Source organism: Serinus canaria, chromosome 2 (genome assembly GCF_022539315.1).
Source record: "Serinus canaria isolate serCan28SL12 chromosome 2, serCan2020, whole genome shotgun sequence".
Lineage (NCBI taxonomy): Eukaryota > Metazoa > Chordata > Aves > Passeriformes > Fringillidae > Serinus > Serinus canaria.
This window is the reverse complement of record NC_066315.1, coordinates 147,556,651-147,573,905: the sequence shown is the minus strand read 5'-3', so window position 1 is coordinate 147,573,905 and position 17,255 is coordinate 147,556,651. Positions and strand designations below refer to the sequence as shown.

The following is a 17,255-nucleotide window of genomic DNA, read 5'->3' as shown; positions in this document are numbered from 1 at the left end:
AGCAAGGAACAGAAAATGCAAGGGGAGATTAGTGTTTATTTGAATTTCAGTGGTGCCAAGGGAGCACAGTGAAAGTTCAGAGTGCTGTTGAGAAATTAGGCAAGTATCTAACTGGATACTGTGTTCTAATTAAAGCTTGTACAGACATTGATTTTCTTGTATTCCCAACACAACTGATGTTTCCTCTCTATTTAATTTTTTAATATTAAAAATAGAAAACGGTGCTAACTCCAAAGGGAATTGCTGATAGCACAGATTATGTAATGTTACAATAAAATTGGGTTAAACTGAGTATTTAAAGGTACATTAGGACTTAATCCTGTGGGATTTTTAGTGAGAAGCATGGGTGGTGTTTTAAATGCAGGGTGGAGGAGTACAAGACTTCTTGGGACATTTGGAACATTGCTGCTTGACAGGACAAATATTTAACAGTTGTTCTGTCCCTGAAACCTTCTCAATCCTGTCATCCCAAGGTGCAGCTACCCCAGTAAACAGCACTCAGCAAAATGCACTCTGAGTTCAAAATTCTTTGGCACTCAGCAAAATCCACTCTGAGTTCTTCAGCAGCCTTTAACCACAGCAGCTGTACAGGGAATATGCTATGGTTTCATTTAACTTAGGTGATACATTAATTAATTTATACTCTATTTATTATTGATTTTTAGTGAGTTATACTTGTCTTACATTCACAGGCCCAGGATTGTCATACTGCTTCACTTCATGTGGGTCTTGTAGTTCACGCTGTGTCTGAATTCCTCCTTCATGCTCCCTTGAACATTTAATCTCCTAAAACATTATTATAATTGAAATAAATGTTCCCATATTGGCAATCTGTATTGCTATACTTGTTTTGACTTTGGTCTGTATTAACTTTCAGCTGTATTGAGACATAGATTTAGTAACTGTTCAGGCAGTATTCCCTGAGGGGAAAAAAATGGTATTGCCAGTACTGTTTTTCCATTTCATACTGATACAGTGAAGTACTTGGTGAGATGATATAAGCCAAAGTAGGTACTAAGAACTTGATTTTAAAATTGTTTTAATGTGTCTGGCTTTATACTTTGACCTGAGAGCCTTGATCAATGCTTTTGACTACAAGTACTGCGCCTAAAAATACATATATTTGGAGGAGTAGGGAGAAAGCAGTGACCAGGAAGGGATTAAAAAGAGGCAGCAAGAGAAATAAATAAAAAAATAAATAAATGTGTTCTTGGATGTAGTCATAGCAAATATTACCAAAACCAGTGAACATAGCTGAAAGGCAGGGTAAAGTGGAACAAAGGATTGCTCCTTTTTTCTTCTGCTTTTGAACATCAGCATTAGCTGAAAGAAGAAGTACAAGAAAAATAAACTCAGCAGGGAACAAACAGGGACATTCCAACATGACTTATGGAAATAGCTGAAATTACTGGATGTCTTTGAAGGCTAAAGTGATGATAAAAGGAAAAAAATAGCCCTTCTCCTTTCTTTCTGCATCCGTCCCTCATTTGAAATCACAAACCTAATGGTTTTCTCCAGGTTTCATCCTTAAATATGGAACAAGATGTTGACATCAAGGAAATGCAAAAAGGACTTGTCACACACCTGGCATGTTTGCTGCTTCTCTGCTGTGGTGTGGATGTGTTTGTATCAGGTGATGGGAATACTAAAAGTCAGCAATGTGCTGACTCTCAACACAGGCTCCAAAAATGCAGGCTTTGTCATGGGGATGGTAGTTAAAATTGTACTTTACACCTTTCCTGTCTGTGAGGTTGAGATAGTCAAGTTAATAATTGCAAGGTGAGTTCCAGCAGGATTTAATACAAGCTGTGAAAATGGATTGAGCTTGAAATGCACAAGATGTTTACTCTCTGATGTGATATGTATTTTGGATAGTTTTATGATTTTAGAGTGTGAAATAAATCCTTAATTTAGTTTTTATCACCAAGTAACAAAATTCCAGGTGTTGCAAGGCACCTGTGGAGATTTATCCTCCTCTGCCTCTGCTCAGAGCAGGGTCAGCCTACAGCAGGTTGCTCAGGACTGTGTCCAGCTGTGATTTGAATATCCACAGATGGAAATTTCACAATCTCTGGGCAACCTGTTGCAGTGTTCAGCCACCTGTGTAGTGCAAAAACTTTCTCTTAATACTTAAAATGGGAATTCCTGTTTTGTCCCTTCATGCCCATTGCTTCATGTCCTCACTGGGCACAGGTGGGAGCAGTCTGGCTCCATCTTTACTGGTATTTATACACATTTGGAAGATCCCCCTGAGCTTTTTTCCCCAGGTCAAACCATCCCATTTCTCTGAGCCTTTCCTTGTATGACAGACAAATTCCTGACCTGTTTTTGTGGTCCTTCATTGGACTGTCTCCATAATGTCCATGTCTCTCTTGTCAGGATTGTAACAAAGCCCAGGAGCCTGGTGGTTGCAAGGACATTTTGCTGACTTGTGGTTGGCTTGTTGTCCACCAAGACATCCAGGTCCTCTGGAACGCTGCTGTCCAGTCAGTCTGTCCAGTAAAGCAGCGTTGTTTGTCAAAGGTGCAAGCAATCTAAATCTAATCTTTTATTTACTTTAATAAATAAGTAATATTTGAAAGTATTTTAAATCTTGCAGAAGGATTATTACACCAGGACCAGAGAATGAAATGAACTCTGAATCTTAACTGTATTTTTTATAGATTCTTAATTCTTCTAATAGATTTTATTATTACTATAGATTTTGTTATCTTTATTATTTTAGATTTTATAATTATTATTATTATATTCTTTATTATTATTAGCAATAGATTCTTTCAGATTTGTATAGGTTTGAATTTAGATGGACCAAGCTATTTTGCAGAAATGCTACCTGGAAGGGGCTTTAGCTCATAGATGTCAGTGCCTTCAAGCCTTAGAGGGGGATCAGAATGTGGAGGTTCAAGAATAATAAGATTTCATGGTATCTACAAAGGACAACGTGGAGTCACAATGTGAATAATGTGAATAATTACAGCTTGGTTCCTTGTAATGTGAACTTGTTAGCTCTGCATTGTTGGCCATCAGCCAACACTAATAGGAGAAAGTGTTGTTTTTTTTTTAAATTATTTTTTATTATCAAACTGCTGATGTTGCAGACATTATTTGCATTGAAACCATTTTCCTTATGAGATGACTCTACTATCACTTTATTAACCAATTTGCAGTTAATTGATTTAAATATTTTTTAATGACTTTTGACTGTCTCATTAGTGGAAATGATTTAATTTCTGAGTACTCAAAGCTCATAGTGAAACGTGACTTAGAACTTTGATTGTGCTACTGGAAGTCATAACACTGACTTTGTTTCTGATATTGTCAGCGAATGTGGGAACGTGTCAGGAGAGTCACATTGAGAGGAAGTGACTTCTAGGCAGATTCAACTTGCCTAAATCTCAGGTACTCCCACCACAGTAAAGGAAACTGTCTTGTGTTGTAGTCTGGGTACAACAGCAGCATCTCAACAGACCCACTCAGTATCACCAGGCCAGGGCTGGTTTGCTTTGCTCCTCCCCCAGTCTTGGAGTAGTCCTTGACATTACTGAGAAGGCACAGGGATTTCTCTGAAGTGCAAGCACTGGGAGAACAATAGTCTTTCCTCTTGGAAGCTCTAAGGGATGCTGGCACAGAGCCTTGCATACAAAGAAATTTGACCATGCTTGACTTTAGACCATTAGCTTTTTATACCACAATATCCAATAAAATATAGGAGAATTAAGTCATAGAGTTATGGAATGGTTTTGGCTGGGAGAGACCTTGAAGATCCTCTAGTTCCAGCTTCCCTTCCATGAGCAAGAGCTCCTTCCACTAGACCAGGTTGCTCTGTCCAAAATTTCTGATTTTTATGAAATCTAAATCTGCCTTCTTTTAGTTGACTGTAGCTTGTTTCTGGCCCATGGTAGCACACACTACCTGTCTATTTAATACTAAGAGGATTAAAGCTGCTCATTTAAACCAAGATGTGTAATTGCAGCATTACTCACCAGTCTGGTTTGAATTTAGAACAGCCCAAATAAGCATCGTGGTGTTGTTATCTGAGCTTTCTTTGTATTGTAAAACAACCCGGCAGCTCTTGTAAAATAGTTGTTTAACAGCAGCTGTGTTTTACAAAGTTTTGGCCTGGGGCAGAGTTTTACAGTCACATTACAAGCTTAAACCCAGGGGCTGGTTTTAATGGGAATGTTAATAGGTCCATAACCGGAGATATGGCATGTGTTTCTATACCTGGAGCTATCAGATTTATTGCTGCTTTGGTGCTTTATAGAGTAAACCTAGGGCTTTTTAAAAGAAGTTGTAAGGAACCAGTGATGATCAAATTCTGAAGGAAAACTGCTATTCTAATTTTGTGGATAGGGTTGTTTTACTTCGAAAAACCTCTGTGAAATATAACCTTGTGAAAACTGACCCCGTACCCAGTACTGTCAGTCTGATGTCTAATTCCACATTTTGATGAGTATGGAAACATTATAATAGTGTTTTGCCTGTCCACTGAAATGACACCTTGTAAGAGCACTTCAGTGTGTAGGTACTGGAGTCTTGCATTGTTTTTCTGTTTTCTGCTCCCAAGGGATGGGGATTGTCCATATTTAAGCCTATGGCTAGACATCTAAATGCTTGGTTTGGTGTTTCCCGATAGCTTTTCTCCCTCGATAGCTGTTCTTCAGCCACATAAAACCTGATGAATGTGTGTATTAAGGGGCTGGAGTGTGGTGAATTAATATAATACTAAAGCAGGCATTCTTCTGATTCTCTGTGAAGAAATGACTCATTTTTGCTTTGTGTTGTGGCAATTCTCCCTGCTGTCTGCTTATGTAAACTTTAAATAAAGCTCAGCAGTTTCACCGGTGACCTGGAGGTAGAGTGGTTTGTTCTGAAGGATGTAGAGCATCCTGCACAAGGTCAGTGGCCTTGTCTGAGCCTGAAGAGTGCAATTTCATTCCCAACATTTGGAAGATGGGCTTCATCTGCCTGAATTTGTCCTGGTGAAACTCCCTACCCTGCAGACCTTTGGGGTTTAGCAATGGCTATTTTAACCTTACAGGAAAGGAGTCCTGCAGTTTGGAGCTTGTATAGTCTTGTCTTGGTGTTAGTGTGCTAGAGGGGAGATTTTGGTGCTTGTTTCAGCTTTAAAGGCAATGTTTGTGTAAAAACAGCTCATGGGCTCCTTGAGGGGCTGCTGTCGTTTCCAGATCTGTGTCTGTTCTTGTGAGAGGTGAAGAGGAGGAGAGGCTTTAATGTGGGTCTAAGGTTGGCTTAATTCATTTGTATTGATGGCCAGAAAAGAGGAACAATGAAGCTGTAGTGGTTCCTTGAGTTTTCACAGAGATAGGAAACTCTGGCAGGTGGGGGAAGTCCCTCAAGGGTCAGACACTGGGGGAGTGTTGGGAGAAGCTTCTCCTTGGCTTCTCTTACCATCTTCCTTGAGGGCAGGACATTAGAGGCCTTCTGTCTGTCCAGTGTAAGTTCCTATCTTTCCCTGGGATGAATGCAATTCAACCATTTATTCAAGAGGTAAAGACATCCTGCCCAGATGGGCTCTTGTTTCTTCTCTATCTGGTGGGTCTGGATTTCATAGATGCTTAATACTTCCAGTCAGGTTTTAGCCTCACAAATGTTATCTACAATCTGAAGATTTCAAGCCTTGATTTTGCTGGTGCTAATTCCTGTTAGCTGAGCTCATGGTGTGTTTTGACCGTGGCTGGTGTTATCACAGCTGCTGCTGGAGGGGAGATGCTCTCCCTCATCCTGATCACTGCTGCTTCTCTTCCTTTTCAGAGCTCCAGGCATGGAACTAAGCCAGTGCTGAAAACCAAATCACCTGGGTTTTTGGTTTGATTTTTTTTCCCCCCCAATCGTTTTCTGAGCCAGTTTTTTGGGGAGGTCAGCAGAGCCCCGTGGCAGGTGGCAGGGTCATGATGACTGAAGCTCTGAGGGGCAGCCAGGCATTACAGGAGCTCAGCTGGAAGCTGGGGTCTCTCTTGTGCCTCTCAGTGAGTAAACCAGGGCTCAGGCGTTCAGTTTTCTACCAGCAAGGCGGTCAGAGCACTATGCCAAAAAGATCAAGTTTAGTTTATTTTTAACTTCACATTTTCAGAACTGCCTCACTGTGAGGAGGAGGTAGGGAAAGTTCTGTGCACTTGTCCAAGGCCTGGAGCAGAGCCCTGCAGTCCTTTGCTCTCTGCAGCCAGCATACTGGAATGATGCTCTAGCCTGGCAGCAGGGAGGAGGTGCTCTTTGCTCTTTTTCTCTTGGACTGCATTGATTTCTCAGACACCATCTGCTTGTGGCTGACTAATTAGGAGCAGTAGCCAAGAGGCAATTTTCTTCTTTCTCCTTTGACATGCAGACTCATACCACGGTCTGTGCCTTTTGCCATCAGACTTTGAAATCAGGCTGGTGGAAAATAAAACTTAGCTACTTGTTCAGGAATTGCTGAGGCGGGGGAGAGCTGTAATCTAAATGGTTCCTCACTGAATAATGAACTTCAATCTGGGTGGGTTTGTGTGCCACTGGTTCCCAAACCAACACAAAAGGAGTGAAGATTCCATTGTTTTAGCCTTGAAACAGGAGAGCCTGGTGTTGGTGTGTGGCTTCTTAGTGGAGAGCCTCCAGTTCAGTGCTGGGGTTTCCTTATGCCTCTTTAGAGGCTTGTTGTAGGACCAGACTTGGAGGATTATAAGGATGAAAACTGTTTGAACTGAAAGCTGGTATTTGGTGTTGAAGGCTTTGTCAGAGACCAGGGTTAAGTCACTGGGAAACAAATGGAAGAGGTTTTGCTGAAGATACCACTTCTGTAAATAACTGTGGTGTTCAAGTTCAAATCACTCGCTCCAAGGGGCTTTGGAGAAACTATCAGAGAAACTACCAGTTTCTCTGGTAGTCACCCCAGTAGGTTTTTATGTTTGTAGATACATAAATATTTTAGTTGCTTTCCAAAAAGGAAGTGAATCTTCATGGTTTTCTGGTAAATGCCTTGTATGAAGAAGTATAAGATTCATGCATAACTAAAATTAATTTCTTTCTTTTTTTCCCTTTCCCTAGAATATGACAGATACCTAGCATCCAGCAAAACCATGGCAGCAGCTTACCTTGACCCAAACTTGAATCACACCCCAAGTTCAGGTGCAAAGACTCACCTCAGTACTGGGATGGAACGATCCCCAGGGGCCATGGAACGAGTCCTGAAGGTTTTCCACTACTTTGAAACCAACAGTGAGCCGACCATGTGGGCCAGCATTATCCGGCATGGAGACGCCACTGATGTCCGAGTGAGTCCCTTTGCAGCATTCTTATGCCATCCTTAGGTGAAGTGTTATCTTCAAAAATGGGAGGCAAAAATCTGGAAGCAAACAAACACAAAAGTTGCATGGTTTGTTTTAAAATAATCTTGACCCATTGTATATTTTGCATAAATTCAGGAACTTTAAGTGGTACCAACCTGTGTGACACCTCGAGGCAGGGATGAAAGTGACATGAAATGACATTTTGCATGTTGTAAAGAAAAAATAAGAAACTAATGTATTTAATTGTAAGATGTGCGTATTTATGTGCTTAAAATGTTTAAATATAATGTGTACATCACTTAGGAAAAGAAATACTGTTTGGAAACTTCCCCTGTAGTAGGGGAAAATGGAGCTCTGAAGAGACCCTTTTCTCCCCCCCCAGACAGTCTGTCCATCCTCTCCCCCTGCTAGTCACTTGCTGCTCCTGTTTTTACTGTATTGTCCTTCAATTCATCTGTGGAAAAAACCCAAAAGTTGTGACTTCATAAAGAATAAGTATCTGTAATCTTAAGAGTTCTGTGGAAATGTTATATATGCATGAGAACACTTTATTATGAACTTATATCTTCTCTAATGCTGAGATCTTTACTGCATTTATCCTTTAAATTTTTGAGGTTTTGTGGTACTTAAACTGTAACTAAGCCTAGTTTAGCATATCAAATGTTTTTGTGGTTTGCTTGTTTTTTAATTATTCTCCTAGAGCAGAATCTTGCAGGGTGGTAGGTGGTGTGTGGGGTTGTTTTCTGCTGTGAGGTACTTGCTGTTGAAGCAGGTCCCCATCTGCTCTTTCCTTCCAACAGTTCTTCAAATTCCACTGCAAAGATGATTTTGCTGGAGAGAGAGAGATGTCATGGAGTGAAGAAGACTTGTTTTCTCCTTCTGTCCTCTAATAAGTTTCCTTTGTGCAAGAGAAAATGAAGTTAATAAAAAAACATGAAGAGTTTTGAATGCTTATCTCCCTTTCCCACTGTTTATTTCCTAGCATGGCTGCATGTGCAAAGGCCCAAGAGGATTCCTCAGTGAAGGAGGTCTTGTGATCTTGAACACAGACCTGTGAAATCCAGGGATTTTCATTGGTGATGATCAGAAAATCTGTCTCTTGTCAATTCAATAAGCTCCTGTCTGTGTGTGGGGATAGTGTGGTGAGTGGACAGATCAGAGGTTCAGCAGCAGAAATCATTATCATTAATTGCTTACATTTCTTTACATGGAGTAAAGTTTTTTTGGGTGCCACTTGAAACGTTTTTTCTCCCTGACTTAAGCTATCTTTAATCTGATTGATTTGTTTCATAAAGTGCATTACTTGGTACAAGAGGAGGAAAACTATGTCTCAGTACGTTTTTAACCTTGCAAACCTCTTCTGTGGATAAATGTCCAGGGCTCTTAATGTAGTACTTGAAGTGGAGACTGTCTTTCCAGAGAAGTATGTAAGACCCTGGAAAACAAAAGCAGATATTAAATCTGTTTTTTTCCAGCTCAGGAATACCTGTGGTTATGGACTTTAAGGATACTTGGAGTTGCTAAGAAATTCAGTGCTGAGTTCAGTTGGCAGTTATATATTGTTTTTGAAAGCCAGAATATGCCATTTTTTTATAAAAGCGGGATCAAAAGAACAAGCATGTAGCAGTTACTTGATGCTTGCCTTAATTTTTAATTTTTACATGTAATTGGATGGATGTTTCCAAAAAGAATGGGATTTTTGTATTGTTCTGATGGGTAGCTGTTAAACTTCCTTCTTTTAGCAAATGTCCTTCTTTTGTTATTTTGTTCAACTGGGACAGTGACTGTTGAATGTGAATGTGCAGGTAGTAAAGGTCTAGCACTGATGTATTACCATGACATTTATTTTAGAAACAGTAAACCCTTGTTGGAGTACAAGCCTACATTCCATTGGAATGACTGCTGTTCAACCAAGCTGAATAATTTAAGATTAAAATAGCCTGTAAGGTTTTTATGCCTCCTTTTGTGGAGGAGACTCTGCCATTTCTCCTGAATTACAGCCTGAGGGAGGAGACTGGAGCTGGGTTTGTTTCCAAGGAGCTCTGAAGGAATATTCAAAGGTGAATGTCTTTGAGACAGCTCTGCAATGAAAAGGAAAAAGAAACAAGGTCTTCCAAGGCTACTGCCTTGTCAGCACAGCTGCTGGTGATAGCTGGGGAACATTTCCAGTATTGGGGTACATTCCCAGTGTTAGGAGTCAGACTTGGTCAGAAATCTCCAGATGATCCAATTAAAGGTGTTTCTGCTGCTAAAGCCAGAGGACTTTATGGAATGTACCCAGGGAAAGTAAAGTTGGAATTTTCTTTCCCGATCTGTGGTTCCTAACATCATCTGTCTCTAACAAAGTGCAGTTTGCCTTTGTTAATGAAGGGTGTGTTTGACAGTCAAAGCAGTGATAAAAAAGCCTTTTCCTCTCAAAAAAAAAAAAAAAAAAAAAGGAATAAAAAGAAGATACAATATCCTAGAGTGTAGAGTAGAAACAGTGATTTAGCTTTATACCTTCTACAAAATTCCTTGGTCATGGAGGGAAACACTTTTCATTAAAAATCAGGTGGTTAAGCTCATATGAAGAGAAATCAGCTTTCTGTAGGAGTCCCTTAAAAGGCTGGGCTGTGATTTCCTTGCTGTTTGTTTTAAAATATCTTTCACCAAGACAGCAGTGTGGCTACATGTAGGCTTTGCTTTGATGAGAATTTTGAGCTGTGGACCTCTGCTTATTCTGGATTGATTTAGTCCCTCAAAAGCTGCTGTTTCCTCAGAAGGATGAAGGCTGTGCCCTGCAGTGGATTCAAGAGCAGCTTCCCAATTCTGGGAACTGCTTTCTTGGATTTCAAAGAACTGGCATGCTCTCATTACCCTCTTTTTCTTTGGTGTTACACTAAAGACATGCTTCATTTCCAAAAGAAAGAAAAGGCTTTTATGAATGTGCAAACAGTGGTCTCTTCCTGTGAATGTGTATGTAGACACAGCCAAACATTTGCCAGGGAAAGAAAAGTTGTTTATCTTCCTTGTTTATCTTGGTATGGCTTGTTTGGATGTGGTGTCTAGGTGCTTGTGCACAAAGGGATTTCCAGGCTTCAGCCTTGGAGAGAATGCAGGGCATTCTCTGCCCTGCTCACAGCCTCAGGTGTGGCATGTGAGGAGGTGGGTGTTGCTGAGTTGGAATTTTTGGTCTCAAGTGCACCCTGAAAGTAAACACTGCCATGAGTCTTGATCAGCACTTATGAGAAAATCGCCTGTGTTTTCAGATGTGGTTGAAGCAGAATTGTATTCATAATTGAGGAAAAAGGAAAGAAAGACTGCAATGCATGTAGCAGATGGAGTGGGTAGAGAAGATCTGGGATTTTTAGAAAATGGTCATTGGGAAAGGTTGTGTGAGTCCTTAAAGGTGACTTTTGGTGAAGTTCAGGTCCTCTGTACAGTCTCCTTTTCTGTCCCAGAGGTGCCCAGCTTGCATCAATTACACCTTTTTAAAAACTTACAGCCTTTAAAGCTTGTCCTTGATTCTTAGCTAGTAGTTGTGAGAAGTAAAGCCATTTTTTATGTGGAAATAACAACCACAAAGGTTGTTACACAGGTTAATACACTGGTTTCTCACACCAGGTTATTGCCAGCCATGTGGCACACCTTGATCATCAGAAAGGTTTTATTCCTTCCAATTTTGGTATACTGTCTAAAACCTAAGCTGGCTAGAGATAGCATTAAAACTTTTATCCTGTCAGATTGGTCCTTATTTTTGTAGTTGGGGAGAAGCATGGTTAGAGCCCTTAAACAAATAATGTTTGGGGTTCTCTTAACCTGTTCACAATTCAAATGTCCTTTTCTTACTTTCCTATGCAATAGCACCTTGAAATGTCAGCTTCCTTAATGTTGACAGAATAAGAACTCAAAAAGCTGAATTTAACAAGTACATCCTTACCTAAGGGGAAGGATATTATCTAACAAACCCAAAACCAACAACAAACTAAATGCAAGGAGCACTGGCTACATCTCATCCCATTTGCAAAAAGACCAGAGCAAATTCATCAGCTTCCCTGTCTACCTGCAAAAGCCTGCTCCTCCCAGGTAGAAGGCATGTGTGCAGGTTGGAAGGTTGTGTATTCTGGTCTGTTCCCTAAGCTGAATGCTTTAGGGGAAGGGCTGAAGTACATTCAGCTGGGTCTTCACTGAAGCAGTTAATTGAGCTGTGCTCCTGTGTTCCTATGTGTTCCATCTGCTTTCCTGTTTGCCTCTCCCATTCAATCCATGCTGTACTTTCACCTCTTGGTGCAAGAGAGCAGCGAGTTGGAGTGGAGATCCAGTTTGTGGTGGAGGAATGGGAGGATCCTGTAGTGCAAAGGTCTGCAGTTCAGATGCTGTCCTGGTGAACACGTGTTTCAGCTGGCAGCTGGGCCAGCTTCCTTCTTGCTGTTTGTTTTCTCATGCTGCCACCATAACTGTGCTGGCATAGGTGGTGTGACTGTTTTGGCAAACTCAATCCAAGTTTAAATGAATGATTGTTTTGCTGTTGTTTTAAATCCAGATCAGTTCTGTAATCTTGTTAGCTGCATTGTCTTGCAGACTGACACAGCTGAGAAGGCTGGGGGGAGAAAGGAAATGCCTGTTTATGCTGGCACTGTGCTGCTACTGCACCACGAGGGGACAGAGTATTAAAGCCTTATTGATGAACATTCCTTGCCATCCTCAGCAGCATTCCTGGCTTCCAAGCATTTCCCAAGAAAAGGATATTGCCTGTTCTGCAAAAGGGCAAGAGGCTTGTCAGTCCAACCTCAGTTCCAGTTGTGATTCCACCCGCTCACCTCCAAGTTTCCTCCTTTTTCAAACCTGTGTTATTGAGAGCCAGTATCTGGGCAAAAGGTGCCAGATATTGCTGTGGTTACTCTGGAGCAGATCTGGGCTACACAATACTGATCCCGACTACTGACAGGTAGCCAGTAGTTGGACTCACTGCTCCTCAGCTGTAGAATGGCCAGATGTGCTTTATTGCTGCTCAGTTCATCCCAAGCCAGAAGCTTGAAGAGTTGTAGGAGAATGGTCATGGGGTGGAGCTGCCCTGGTGTGTCTACTGCAATATGTAAAGGAAATGCAAATATATTAATTGGATGAGTTTTTTATCTACTGGGTTTCTTTCTTTTTTAAAATAGATTCCTACTAGATTTAAATAGATTCTTACTAGATTTAGTAATGGGGGAGCAGCTTGGTCACACAAAGCTCTGTGGAAGGAGGCTGTGAGTGCTGGCAGGAGTCAAAGCTGGATTAGTATTTTTGGTGAAGTCAGCTCTTTACAGCAATGGTTCATATTCAAATCTCATTTCTGTGTGTGTACAGTGATATATGTGCTTTGAGGCAGTGGAATTATTTGATGTATAGAAGCAGACTGGAGCGCAGCGATTCAAACATCAAATGGATGTGTGTAAAAAATGTATAAAATCATTCCTGGTCTAGCATAAGAGCTAGAAAATTGGTGTGATTGACCTTTTTTTCCTACCTTTTCTCTACTGTGTGCCTGCATGAATTGTACCAGATAACAAGGCATGGTTGTATGGTTATTTTGTAGGTGCCTCCCTTCCGAGAACCTGGGAAAGGTAGCAAGAATTTAAAATTATGAATCTTGAAATGTAAACAAAAAAGTGTATGGTACAGTGATAATCAGTATACTAAGACAAAAGTACTCTTGAGCTTTGGAATGCCTGTTTTATTTGTGCAAAATACTCTTGATACCCTTAGATGAGACACACATGCAAAATAACATTTTAAACCTAATCTCAATAGTCCTTTGACATTTTTCTGAAAAATATAGATCTGCAGATGGCTTTAAGTCAATGTCCTGCATCAGTGTTTTAACTGTACAAAAACTGGATCCAAGGGGGCTCTTAGACTTTGCCAGAGCATCTGAGGATAGGGAGTAGTGAAATACAGAATCACAGGAATATCTGGGTTAGAAAGGACATTCAAAGGTTGTCTATTCCAGCCCTGCTGCAACAGCCAGGGACATTCTCAACTAGATCAGGTTGCCCAGAGCCCAGTCTAACCTGGCCTTGAGTGTTTCTGGGGATGGGGCATCCACCACATCTCTGGGCAGCCTGGTCCAGTGTTTTACCCCCTCATTGTAAAAAAAACTTCTTCATAATATTTAACCTAAACCTACTCTCTTTCTATTTAAAGCCATTTGCCTGTATCCTGCCACTTCATACCCTTGCAAAAAGTCCCCCTCCAGGTCTCTTGGAGCCCCTTTAGGCACTGGAAGGGGCTCTGAGTTCTCCCTGGAGCTTCTCTTCTCCAGGCTTAGCAGCCCCAGCTCTCTCAGCCTGGCTCCATGGGGAGCTGCTCCATCTCTCTCATAGTCTTGGTGGCCTCCTCTGGACCGGCTCCAAGAGCTCCATGTCCGTCTGTGCCGGGCCCCCAGAGGTGGATGCAGCTTTGCAGGTGGGGTCTCACCAGAGGGAACAGAGGGGCAGAATCCCCTCCCTTGCCCTGCTGCCCACACTCCTTTGAATGTTAAGCTTCTGGAAAACTAAATTTATTGTCATCTTTTCAAACAGCATTGCCTTAATTTGGGAAGTGTGCAGTAGGATCAGAAAAGTGCTGATTAATCCAAGAAGACTGGAAAGCAGGGCTGTACCAGCTCTGCTCTGTCAGTGCTGTCAGTGTGTGCTTGGAAGGTTCCTTGTGGAATTCTGTGTGGGTGTGGAGAGGTATTTGGGATGACAGATCTGAGCATGGTTGAGTATGAAAGGCTCTGAGGCACTTGGGTGGATGTGTTGCTTGAGCTGAGGTGTCTGTGCTGGAATGGTGACAGGATCCTTGCCAGCAGGACAGCTTGTCTTAGGCTGTGCTTTCAGTATGAACTTGTTGGGCTTCAGGGGCAGAGTTCTTGTGCAGCCTCATCAGTTTCCCAGTCTTGTTTATCATATGATACACAAATGTGCTTGCTGGAGAAGGGCAGTAATGAGAAAAAGAGGAATATGGGTTTTGTGCTTTGACTGTCAGACACAGTGTTATCTGAGGACAGCCCAGATTTTGGTGTAGTGGGCACATTCTAGGGTTCTCCTGTATGGAAATGATAAATTAATTTTCATCAGACCTTTGCTATTTACTTTTGTTCAGTTTTTCATTTAAGCCCCCCATATAAATCTGTCATCAGGAGTTACAGTACTTGATAGTGTTTGACATATTTGAAGTGCTGCACAAACATTAGCACGCTGTGCCTATGTCAGAGTTGCTACTTAGAGACTTTTTCTGGTGCAAGAAACTTTCTCCTTCCAACTAAATAAGGAAATTAGGTTTGTAGTCACACTGGGAGTATATTATTATATGTCTTCAATTTATTCATAGTAGCACATCAGTCTTGTTAATTTACAAGCAATCAATTCATTTTCACTCATTTACAGAGGCAAAGTATTATTGATACATACTGGGAGAGCCAAGGGTACTGTGTGCCTTTCAGCCTTTCTCTGGTCTGTCTTGATTTTTCAACATTCTCCTAAATATACTGTACTGTAAATTCTAATTTTGGGCACATTCTCCTAGTTTAGGGCAAATATTAATCTATTTTTTAAATTAGCTGTGATGCATATCTGTGTTTCTTTAGACAAGTGAGTAAAAAGGAGTGCTATCCAGGTTTCTGCTTGTAGAAAAAGCTTTTTTCTTCTTCTCTCTGGGGTAAAGGGAGTGAAAGGTCACCTATCCCTTGCCTGTTATTGATAAGAAATTCCTCTGAAGGCTTCCCACTGTCTCTTGTTCAGCTGTACTAGTCTATTTTATGTTCAGAATGTAAATGTCAGCTTCAGAAACTTAATTAAAAACAACGTGATTACAGTAAACCACATTCAAGTGGCAGATGATTGTGTGAGTGCCTTGCAGTTGTAGGGAGCTGCTCACAGACACATGAAAACTCCTCACAGGAATTTATATTCATGTAGGGATCCCCTGTTCCCAAAGTGAAATCTCATTCTGGAATAGGTTTCTGCTGGAGTCACCTCTCCAACAGGTACTTCTAGCTGTGATTGATTTGAGGTCAGGAGTTTGTGGTCCAGGTTGAAACTGATGGTCCTTACCTGGTTTTTTCCACTCAGCAATCCATCTGAGGAGTTTCCTGAGCTGAAAGGCTGGTTGCAGTAGAGTCTGGAGAGATTTCAGATTTCCTTGGCCGTGCTTCCAGCTAAAGGATTGTGGTGACATGTCTCAGCAGGATGCTGTAGTTGCTATTGTGCAGTGGTTAAGCAGTTAAGTTGTTTGTCTGGAAACTTCTGATTAAACATTCTCATCAGTGCCACACAGAACATCAGGCTGCTTTGGCAGGGCTCCTCACAGAGCCACTGTGGAAAGCACAGAGGCTGTCACCCATCCTGGAGTGATGGCAGTGGCTTTGTTGGACACTCCAGGCGTCTCCACTGGATCTGTGGAGCTTGCCCAGGACCTGAGGAGACTGAACATGTTATTTACTGCTGCTGGGAGTTACATGCACTGATCTGATGCTGAATGCAGTGCCAGTGCAAGCCTTGGGGATTAATCTTGGAATGTTTATAAAGAGCAGCCAGGGCTGGGCAAGTCCCTGGGGCTGGATGAGGCTCCCTGATCTGTGCTGGGTTCTCCTGATGGGACTAAACGTGTGGCTCTAAATGTTTTAAAATTCAAAGCCTCTGGTTTATTAAAAAAGTCCATAGGCAAATAGATGTTTTACTGGCGACTGCAAACCAGCCATTTTGAGTGTCTAAATCACCATGTTTCCTTATTTCTCCAGTTTTTGGTTCAGACTGTGAATTGATAGCACCTGGAATGAGCTCTGCAGCTTTCCTAAACCACAGCAAAGAGAAGCACTTGATGTGTTTGTTTCATATAAAGCACCACTTCTTCCTTCCTGACAATACATGGCTTTTTGGAATATATTTTCCAACACTTGCACTTGACCTCTTGTGCACCTGTTCTGCTGTCTCCTTAGTGTTTGTGCTTTTCCTTGAGTTGCAGCATGTATTAATTGTTACTAATTATTTTCTTGGGCTGACAACAACTACCTTACCACATATAAATCAGAAAATATGTCTGTCTTTTATTTTAGATTCTATGGTGGCTTTAGATTTGATTGATGATACAAAAAAGGCTTAAAATCTTGCTCAGTTTTGGTGGGAATTAGGACACCTGACTTCTTCAGCCCTATTGAAATCCCAGCCTGAAGACTGGAGAGGGTCTGAGATGTCCATCTTGATTCTTTCCTGAGTCAGCACTAATGATTTCAGCTGAGCCTTATGCATCAGTTGTCTCAGTAGTTCATGGTCATAGATAATTTGACCATAATTTTTTCCTTTCCAAAGCCATTTCTTATCACAGCAGGAGTAACTATCATCTGAGAACACGTGCCTCCATTTTCATTATCAACTGACTGTGTCAGACATGGGGGGAGGGATGGATTTCAAAAATGTAATGCTGCATGCTACATGCTCTGTGCAGGGTGCAGGAAGGGATGAAAATGAGTGAATCTCTTCTGTTTGCATAGAGAAAAGCTGGCACTATTCCCTTTGGATCAGAGCTTGCCTGCCAAAATGTTAGGCTTTACTAACTAAGCAGAGCCTGTCCTTTGGGTGAAGAAGAGGTTAAATATGCCTCTGTCTCTTCTGAGAGTGCTTGGTGGTGGTGAGTGTTTCCAGGGATACAGGCAACTGCTCTCCTTTGTAGTTTGTGATACAAAGAGCCTCAAATGCAGGCAAAAACAAACTTAAACAATTTACATTAAATGCAGATTTAAAACCTGTTCACTGACCTGGTAATAAACCTTTGGAATTGCTGGGGAAGGTTGCAAAAAGTGAACTGCTTTAAGAGGAGACAGGATGAGTAATTGGAAGAGTTTCACTGGAGGCTGATGAATGACAAAAACAATGCTTGGCTTGGGAAATCCACTGGGATAAAAATAGGCTGAGGTTAGGAGAGCACTTGGGGGAAGTGTTCCCTTGTGCTTGCCTGGTGTTGCCTCATCCC

At 41.4% G+C, this 17,255-nt stretch overlaps 1 protein-coding gene across 5 annotated transcripts in view; it reads left to right on the top strand.

Annotated features, from left to right (window-relative positions):
• PTK2 (protein tyrosine kinase 2) overlaps window positions 1-17,255 on the top strand; it is a 189,932-nt gene that overhangs the window by 76,559 nt on the left and 96,118 nt on the right. For all 5 annotated transcript variants that reach the window (XR_007777015.1, XM_050971676.1, XM_050971675.1 and 2 more), the window contains one exon: window positions 7,042-7,268. Coding sequence is in view for 4 of the 5 variants with exons in the window: in XM_050971675.1 (XP_050827632.1) it covers window positions 7,042-7,268 (227 nt within the window). In the remaining variant the exon portion in view is untranslated. The remainder of the gene's footprint in view (window positions 1-7,041; window positions 7,269-17,255) is intronic.